Source organism: Monomorium pharaonis, chromosome 2 (assembly GCF_013373865.1).
Source record: "Monomorium pharaonis isolate MP-MQ-018 chromosome 2, ASM1337386v2, whole genome shotgun sequence".
In the NCBI taxonomy this organism is placed as follows: domain Eukaryota; kingdom Metazoa; phylum Arthropoda; class Insecta; order Hymenoptera; family Formicidae; genus Monomorium; species Monomorium pharaonis.
In genome coordinates this window covers 3672456-3682817 of record NC_050468.1, presented here as the reverse complement: position 1 = coordinate 3682817, position 10362 = coordinate 3672456, and the positions used below count along the sequence as shown (strand labels likewise).

At 34.8% G+C, this 10362-nt stretch overlaps 1 protein-coding gene across 7 annotated transcripts in view; it reads left to right on the top strand.

Annotated features, from left to right (window-relative positions):
* The first annotated feature begins 410 nt into the window (after positions 1 to 410).
* The window catches only part of LOC105835276 (casein kinase I), a 49826-nt gene continuing 39874 nt past the window's right edge, over positions 411 to 10362 (top strand). For 2 of the 7 annotated variants that reach the window (XM_036282383.1, XM_036282385.1), the window contains exons 1-7: positions 412 to 1441; positions 1833 to 1943; positions 2764 to 2912; positions 4636 to 4832; positions 4930 to 5132; positions 6164 to 6425; positions 6958 to 7106. In XM_036282383.1, the coding sequence (XP_036138276.1) occupies positions 1366 to 1441; positions 1833 to 1943; positions 2764 to 2912; positions 4636 to 4832; positions 4930 to 5132; positions 6164 to 6425; positions 6958 to 7106 (1147 nt within the window). In that variant the 5' untranslated portion in view covers positions 412 to 1365. Of the gene's footprint in view, positions 1442 to 1832; positions 1944 to 2763; positions 2913 to 4635; positions 4833 to 4929; positions 5133 to 6163; positions 6426 to 6957; positions 7107 to 10362 lie in introns of all 7 variants that reach the window. The other 5 variants (XR_004962075.1, XR_004962076.1, XM_036282384.1 and 2 more) reach the window with 4 other exon arrangements.

Here is a 10362-nt window from a genome sequence, read left to right as displayed (position 1 = left end):
TCTTAGGTTAGATTTTTGATTAGATCTCGGGTTAGGTCCACCAATAATCAAGGTATTAATTTTTCAAATTATGCGAATGAGAGCGCGCCAAGGGAAGAGCTCAATCCACTTGAGCCATAACACGGAAAAAATTTATTATGAATGTTTGATAAGCTTTTATTATTTACTGTTCACAATTACGATAGAAATTAATTAGATTATTTGAGAATTCCATACGTTAATATCTCGATTATTTGCAGACCTAACTCAAGACAATATTGGACTTTTATGTTCATCTCGATCTCTTTTACCTTTTTACGAGAATTGACCCATGTGCGTTGGGACACCCTGTATAATAAAATAATTTATATTTGTTTTTTTTGGGAGGATCTGAAATAGCCACGTTCGGATTGACCACAGCCATTTACAAGTATTGCTGCTATACCTTTTCTCTTGTATCCACCAATTAGAACACTGTATTTTAAATTATCCAATCGATGGACGTGGCCATTCTGGTGCCACCCGCGTCACATGGCCCGACATGCTCCTATTCAGGCTTCCAACATACTCCAATACGTCGATTCCGATGACGCCAACCTATTAGAGTGCGTTGGAGTGAGTAGGAGCATGCATGTCAGTGCATGGCGACGCGAACATACCATTGGACTCCGCGAGATACCTCACCGAGACGCGTGCTCTCATTGGTCGTCACGTGTGCTCGTGCAATCGGATCGACTTTTACCACAAGATTCGATTTTTTTTCTGTCCCGCTACCACTGTGACCATGTTGTTGACGACGTTTTGGCGCACGGTACATTGATCGAATTTCATAACCGCGGTCACAATTAGTTGATCGTCCTCTATCGAGCCGAACTTCTAGATGTCACGGTCCTCGTCTCGCAAATCATTCTATCTATTATTTGCCTGGCGGCAGCGCTGTCAACGGTACGGCGAAAGCGAGCGACAGACGAGAACGCGAGCGAGTGCAGCGCCGCCGCCATCAGCGCGACCGCCATCGCAACGAGGTCCCCGCTGTTCTGTTCATCACAACTTATCTACGAAGAGATGCGCGTAGATTTAAGATTGATCAGTCCGAGTTCCTGTGCGACAAGCATGGAGGTATTATCGCCATCGAGTCAGTAATTTGAGCAAGGAAGCGAGGGAGTGAGTTGGTTTGGCACGCGTCGCCCGCCGTCGCGCGAAAGCAAGCCCATCGTATTACTCCACGCTCACGTCGGGTCAGCTGCTGCTGTTCCTGCACTACCGTGCTGCCTATCTTACGCTAGATTGTTGGTGTGTGTACACATTAATCGCCGCCGCCACCACCGTAACCGTAATTGCAATCGTGATACTTCTATCAGGGTGCGCCGTGCGGGTTTGTGTACGATGGAGCTACGTGTTGGTAACAAGTACCGGTTAGGACGAAAAATCGGGAGCGGCTCCTTTGGCGACATTTATCTAGGTAAGGGTACCTCTTTCTCCTTTCCCTCTTCACCGCGCAGCAACCTCGTGTCCGCGAGTTCCTCGTCAAGCTTGCCACTTGATGCCTTCTCCTCCCTTCCCCCTACCTCTTCCATCATCCCTTCCCATCTTCCCTGTGTATAGCGGATTTCGTATATTTCGCGCAGGAGAGCGTGAAACCGCGCGTCAACTCGTATGTTATTCCTACTTTTCTTCCTTTCTCCTCTCATTCTGTTATTCCCATCTTCCACTCAGCTTCTTTCTTTCTTTCATATATCCTTTGAATATATGTGTATGTATGCATGTGTGTATGTATGCATGTGTGTATGTGTGCGTGTGTATGTATGCATGTGTACTATGTAAAGATTCTGGATCTGTTCCTTTATTCACAGGTACTAATATTTCTACCGGTGAGGAAGTCGCTATCAAGTTGGAATGTATAAAAACACGACATCCACAGCTGCATATAGAGTCAAAGTTTTACAAAATGATGCAAGGAGGTGGTAAGTAAATCAATATTTCTGTATTAATCAGTTGAATGTTTATTCTATACCAAAACTATACCATAGCTGCATGTCTTTCTCTCCCTTTCTCTCTCTCTTTCTCTCTCTCTCACACACACACACACACACACACACACACACACACACACACACACACACACACACACACACACACTCCCCCCCATACACACACATTCTATTTCTCCATGTTCTCCTTCCTTTAACAGCTGATCCAATATCTTTTCTCTCATATAATATACAACTATATTTTTAATATTGTTCTAATATAGCGTATTGAAAAAAAATAGCAACTAAATAATATAGAAGTTTTAATACGAAAAGCAATATTTAATTAATCTAATAATTAATGAATTAGGATAAATAAAATTTTTAGAATAATTTTTTAGATAAATTTTTTTAGTGGAGAGAGAAAGAGAGGGAAAGAGGGGGAAAGACAGAGAGAGAGAGAGAGAGAGAGAGAGAGAGAGAGAGAGAGAGAGAGAGAGAGAGAGAGAGAGAGAAAGAGAGAGAACTATGAAGAAACATTAATTTAAAATATATAAATATAATTAAATTTTATAATGTATGATGTACATTATACAATTTTTATTATGTTGGTTAAATAACACTTGCTCCAATTATTCACTTTTATTAATAAAATAATTTTGTAATCTGTTTGGGAAAAGAAAAAAAAGTGATCTTAATATAATTAATTTATACTATAATTATAATCTTTTAATTTATAGAAAGTAATATTTTAGATTATTTTTTCCTAATTATAATGTTATAGAATATTGTTATATCATTCTTAACATTCTAGTTGGAATACCAACTATAAAATGGTGTGGTTCCGAAGGTGATTATAATGTAATGGTGATGGAGTTACTTGGACCATCTTTAGAAGACTTATTTAATTTTTGTTCAAGACGTTTTTCTCTGAAAACAGTCCTGCTTCTTGCCGATCAGTTGGTAAATAAATGTTTTTTTTATTACAAAAATATATCTAGGTGTTTTCTTTATTTATATGAATATGAATAACAAAGCAATAATTTTTTGTACAAAAATCAAATATATTTCTGTTAGAGATCTATATGTTTATAGAGATGATATTTATATATGTTTTGTCTCTTCATGATTAGTAGACATTTTTTGTTTGATAATAAAAAATGCATTTTTCCTTTAGAATTTCAGTTTTATGTATTTATTTTGTTATTATACATTGCAAGACAAGATTCTGTTTGTTGTTTTCATGGTTGAACTGAAATAAAAGACTAAACAAAGATAACTTCCAACTTTTTATATGGATCTTTCAATGTACACACACACACACACACACACACACACACACACACACACACACGCGCGCGCGCGCGCGCGCGCGTGTGTGCGTGCGTGCGTGCGTGCGTGCGTGCGTGCGCAGTGTTCAAATGTTTGTTATAAATGTTAAGTTCATAATGTTATTATATTTTATATTTAAGTGTTTATTTTGCAAAGAAGTATGTTTGTATTTTTATCAAGAATTATTTATATATTCTCAATAAATAAATATATTTTTAAAAATAAATAGCAAATAGCAGAGGAAAAAGCCTCTAGAGCCAATGCTGGTTGGAGTTTGCTTGTATCATGGTTTTATTAATTAAATGTACAAACGTTTCGGCGCATGGGTTTTGGCCATCTTTGATGTACAAACATTACTCCGCAATTATGTTGTCATTTGTCAATTTGGAGACTTATGGTCATTTTGACTATGCTTACAATGATTTACATGTATATATATATTACATATGTATACATATACGTGTATGTATAAGTTCGACCTTTGAAACATCCACACACAATTTCTCAGAGAATTCGTTTCTTGTGCTTGGAACAATGATTACTTGTTGAGCTCCTATAAGATTTAAATCATTGTAAGCGTAGTCAACATGACCATAAGTCTCGAAATTGACGAATGACAACATATGTATACATATATGTCTATATATAAGTCCAACTTTTAAAATATCCACACGTAATCTCTCAGAGAATTCGTTTCTTGTGTTTGGAACAATGATTATTTGTTGACCTCCTATAAGGTTTAAATTATTGTAAGTGTAGTCAATATGACCATAAATCTTCAAATTGACGAATGACAACATAATTATGAAGTAATGTTTGTACATCGAAGATGGCTGAAACCCATGCACCAAAAGTCTGTACATTTATTTAATAAAACCATCATACAAGCAAAATCGAATCAGCATTGGCTCTAAGGGCTTTTCCTTGATCTGTTTATCGAATAGAATATCCCGGACATAATTAATTTTTAGTTTAATTTTATTTTAAAAGAGATATTTTAACAGTATTATATAGTTATGAAGTTTTGCGTGTATATGTGTAAAATTTTACATGTCATATATTTATAATTATTTATTTTTTATGCTGAAAATATTGATTAAAATTTAACAATACATGTCTTAGTTTTATCTTATTTTACAAAACCTTGCACTTTTGTAGACTTCAAAAAAATCTATTTCACAAAGGAATAATAATGCTATTAATTTATAGTAAGTGTTATTGTACATATACGGTAACGAATAAAACATTGAATAATCTATTTATATCTCTGCATATAATCTTTGAACCATGAAGCATGCACATGAAACACAACGTACAGTTATAATAACAGTGCTTTAACTTCTTTATTCTACAGATAAGTAGAACAGATTACATTCACAGTCGCAACTTCATTCATCGTGATATTAAACCGGACAACTTTTTGATGGGTCTAGGAAAGAAGGGAAATCTCGTTTACATTATAGATTTCGGATTGGCTAAAAAATATCGCGATGGACGCACACACAAGCACATACCTTATCGAGAAAACAAGAATTTGACGGGAACTGCCAGGTTGGTTATAACAATAGCCAGCTATATTATATTATACAATATATAGCATATATATTCTACATAATTATGTTGATTAATTTATTTGTTATGATAACAGATACGCAAGTATAAATACGCATTTGGGAATTGAGCAGTCGCGACGGGACGATCTTGAATCTCTAGGCTACGTCCTCATGTACTTTAACAGAGGTAGTTTACCTTGGCAGGGATTAAAAGCAGCAACTAAGAGACAAAAGTATGAACGCATTTCCGAAAAGAAAATGTCTACTCCTGTAGAAGAACTTTGCAAGGGTTATCCTGGTAAATCTTTTTATAAATAATAGCACGCATTACATATACAAGATAATTTAGATTCTTTGAATTAATGGTTCTTTAAAATTGGATTAATATGTTTTTAACGAATTTTTAGAATTTTAAAACTTTAGAATTTATTTTTTAATGAAAATGTTGAGAGATTTATTAACTTTTTAATTTTTTGTATCATATCTATAATTAATTAACTATATGCATTTTAAATATATTTAAAATTGAATTATCTTAAAATAAATCTTAAAATAAATTTTATTTGAGCAAGTAATACAATTTTATTTATCTATTTGGTTTTGAAATTTAATCTGTAATGCTAACACCACATTATGCGCAATATGTAATTCGCTATTCATACTTTGTAATTTATGGAGATTTGTTCGATGTTCGGGGAGATTCCTTATTTGCTACTGTAAACTTTCCACACTATTCGCGATTTGCAATATGTCATTCATAATTCGTAATTTGTCGTTCTTTAGTTTATGTTACTTCGATCAGTTTCAGCAGTAGAGATGTTTACTTAATCATTATTATTTATGCCAAAAATGTCTTCTACAAGACATGATTATTTGTTTACTCGGTTTCCATTAGCAGTCAAAATAAGAACTACGAATCATCGTGAATAGTGTGTCGCGACACGAATGGATTGATTCGTGTTGATTCGCGTCTTTTGACATTTGTTGAAAAATCGCTCGGTCAGCGAATCAGTGTGAATGACGAATTGCGCATGACGAATCAACAATTTTTCTTTCCACACTATTTTCACGAATGTCAGATAAATCACAAATTACGAATTATGAATCGCGAATATGCGCATAGTGTGGCACTAGCATAAGAGTTTATCTCTAATCTCTTATAATTTGAAAATTATTAATGTTTTGACTGCTTTGTCAAGAAAAAAATTGATTTTAAATTGGTCACAAAATTTGTCGTTGTAGTAATAACACTGTATACATTTTGTATAGTTTTTATTTATTATGCTTCTTGACTTTATAGTGAAATAAACATTTTGTTAATAATTGCAGTGGAGTTTGCATCGTATTTAAGGTATTGTCGAGACTTACGCTTCGAAGAAAGGCCAGATTATTCGCATCTCCGACAACTTTTTCGGACACTGTTCCATGGTCAGGGTTTTACCTATGACTACGTCTTCGATTGGAATATGTTAAAATTTGGTAACGCGAGACAACCGACGTTACCCTCCGCACAGCAAGCACCTATGCACTCGCAACCGTCTAATGCGGCGCTGCCTTCTGGGACCAACAATGATCAGGAACATCGATCAAGGTAAATGGTTATTTTTAAGTCGTTAAGAGATGTCTACTTTTCTGAAAAATTCTTAAGCATTAAATTGGCAGCTCGTTGATGATAGTATTTACATATGTCGCCTTTTTATGTTTATAAATATGGTTATTTTATTCTCACAAACGTGTTCTATTTTTGGCGTCTGGGGCAATGAATCTGGAGAAATGACTTCTTTGAATAACACGAGAAATAAAATATATTTTGTAAAATTTTTTTCTACAGTATGTAATTTTTTATTTAAAAATCCTTATATAATTTATGATCTATTTTACATTTATCTATTGTCAAGGCAAGTTTGTTGAATGCATCTTTTTCAGAAGAGCAACAAATTTTAAAAAGTTTGTAAAGCTTTAGATATTGCAACATTATCTTTTGCAATTTTTTACTCTATTGATATACCTTATTTAATATTATATAGTTTTTTAAATTAATACATAATGTATTTTATTTTTTATAGTTATTTTATATTTGTTTATTACAATTACATTATTTTATGTTATTTTTATGTTTTTAGACCTTACACGCGGCAATGTTTGCCGAACGCGTCTGTGGCGACGGTAGGCCCAACGCTTGGACCGAATGCTAGTCTGCGAGCGATCCGGCAGAAACGCGAGATGGAGACTCGTGGCGACCAGGACAATCAGGACAAGAATGATCTTCAAGGTAAAATACAATTCTACCAACAATTCTGCGCAAGCCAACAGAATTACGCTATTGCCGAACGAAAAACGCAACACAATGTGACAGTCGGACACTCGCAACAGCCCACACCTGGCTGCAATGAGACCGTCGCTGCTGCCGTCGCTGCGACACGCGTGGCAAATCCATGTCAGTTTAGTACATTCAAATCAACCACACCAGGTAGTAGAACGGCACCGCCACCGCCGCCAGATGTGGCGAGTTCTCTAGATTTGACTAATCTCAAGTTAGGACGTAGCCGAGAGTTAGGTCCCAATCGTACCACTGATTTAAATTCCGCGACCACGTCGCGCGATTATTATCAGCCGGTGTTGAGTAGAACGCGCGAGAGGAGTCCGAACACGGCGTCTCGTCAGCTCGATAAGCAGAGTTATTTTTTTCATGGGCATAAAACTGAGAAAGACGTAGATCGCGAGGTCGTGATGTTTGAGGATCTAGGTACCACAGATGATATGAATTGCGTTCGACGAGTAACGAACGATAGGGATAATGTCGCGGCGACTTCAGGCAGCTCAATGAATTGCTTCGGCGGTTTGGATAAAGAGAAAAATTATGCTAACTACGACGGCAATAAAAAGTTCAAGTGTTCAACAATGAGCGGACGACGTCTCACTACCGCTTACGACACACGTCGCGATTCGGGAAATGTCGAGTTTCTCGAGAAGGAGGGTGAGATCTTTAAGAAGAGCAGCAGCGAGTTATTGCAGGAAATTTCCACTAATAAACGTAGAAATTTTTCTTTTCGTAATAAGGAAAAAACGCATAGAAGCCTAGAATCACTCGAGAGAAGCATTGATTTACCCACCGCTGATTGTAAAAGCCTGGATCTTCTGCCGGAAGAACGGTCAAAAACTTTTTTCCACGGTAAACAAAGAAGTCTCGATTCATCGCAAAAATCGACAAAAAAGTCCATCGATTTAATGGCGATGAATAAAGCGCGCAAACGGCCCAATTTCTTTCAACGAGTTGGTAGGAGTTTGCATTTTTTACCCAGGGAGCGCGAGAAATGTCAGAATCTCTTAAAACGGGAGGAACACCGGATTAACAGCCAGTACCCTCAGACTGATCAGGAGAAGTGTGAATATTTTTTACAGAGACACCAGAAAGATGTTGATTTTTTTAAACACGCACCAAGCGTGTCAATTGATCGTGCTCCCGTCCAATTCAATCTCGGTTCTTTCGACGAAGCAAATGCCATTATACAAAATTCCACCAGTCGTTCTAAAGACGTGCAGCTCAAGGAGTGTACGTTTCATGTGATGGCAGATTCTAATAATTTTTTAAGTACGAACATCGCAGAAAATAATTTAAAACAGAATAACTTAGACGCGAGCGAATTATCAGTGCGATCCGATAATCTTATTACTGTTGCCGAATTGATGCAGTCGAGACTTATAGATCCTGTAGCGAGTGTCGCCACGCAGGAGACTGTGAGCGGCAATAAAGACAGCTTAGAGATCGGTTACTCTATTAGCCAACTTGGCAGATTGTACTTACAGAATCTGCAGCAGGTAGATTGTACAAACAGTTTGCATTCTCTGGAGAACGCTGAAGCTGAGAAATGTGAATGCTATATAGAATGGATAACTAGAGACGATCTGGACGCACTGAGCCACGGTACGAATTCCAGTGATTTTCTAGCTCATGGTAAACCACAGGGTAACCTGGACATTCTTAAGGGAATTCTCTTCGACATTTTCGTTCGCATTTGTATTTAAAACTGAATCTTACGGAATCTAAAAAAACACGTTCTCTTACGCATCGAGCGATCTCTTATATATTTTCGTGCATAAAACTGCCAAGATTTCGATAGTAACTTTAGAAATAACATATTTTCTACAAAAAAGATAGTAATTTTCATACTCGATATTTTACGCAATTTATACACACGCACAATATTTTATATAATATTATTTATTTTATATAATAATATTTATAACGAATGCATTATTCTCTACATTATCGAATTATTAATGCAAATATTTGCATTGAAATCTTGGTTACTTTCGAACAAAATTGCCTTAAACCCAAGATAAGAGTGAAACAAATTAGATCGAATTGTAATAGCCAACACAAAATGTCTCAAGCAAAGATTTTTTACCATGCCCATATAGTACGTGTAAGCATATATTAGACTTTATAATTTGATATACTTGCGGTCTCACACAGGATTGATGCATTTGTTAACTATTGAGAGGCGCGCCATATTTTTACTGCGCGTATTCTTACTACATGTATTATAGTGACAAAATTGACTTTGTTTCGTCTTTCTTTGTTATTTAAGATCTTCTTTATGATAACGATTGATAATCATCCACATATCAAATTACAATAATTGATATATTAACATTATACAACCACAGATATAATTGCAGTATGTAATACATTTTTTAAAGTATAACTGTAGTAAAAATATGATGAAAGAAATATAATGAGAAAAAAATAAAAACTTGGATTTTTACGGACATATTTAAATTATTTTATTTAAAATGATTTTTAGCAATCTCATTACGATACATACATCGAAATGTCTTTTATAATTAATTTCTTTTATAACAGTAAGGTTTTTGCTATATATATTTACATAAATTAACTTTTTGTAGATAGTCGATAGGTTTTATTGCTGTGTAACATTTATCTATATCCTATTCTTCTGGAATCATATATTTTTGGATTATTTTTTACTGTCTAGCAAAATTGATTTGATTTTAAAAGATGTTTGGATAGCAAAGTTTTATAAAGCAATATAAAAATATAAAACAGCAGATAGCAATATAAAACAAACTGCACAATGCAGTTTATAAAGATTGTTGTTAAAATAGCAATACATGGCTTGAATGATTTTTTGTAACTTATTTATTCTTATATTTTATTATTTTAGACTGAGCAAAAGTTAATAGACTGATAACATTTATTATTCAAAATTTGTTCGCAGTGTCGTAGATGTTCAGTTTGATAGTATTTGATTAGCTCTCTAAACTTTACTTTTTTTACTTGACATAAAATTTTGCAATGCCGTTTTATAATATCAAAGTATAGAAAAATTAATGTTATACGTTATAGAAAATGTTCCCTATTTATACAGAATAATATTAAAATTCTAACATAAATTGTACGTAATATCACACAATCACTCCTTATATAAATAATTGCAGCATTTTATCTCAAAATATACGATACTATAGGATTAAACGATAAAAATTGACTAATACTTTTTACA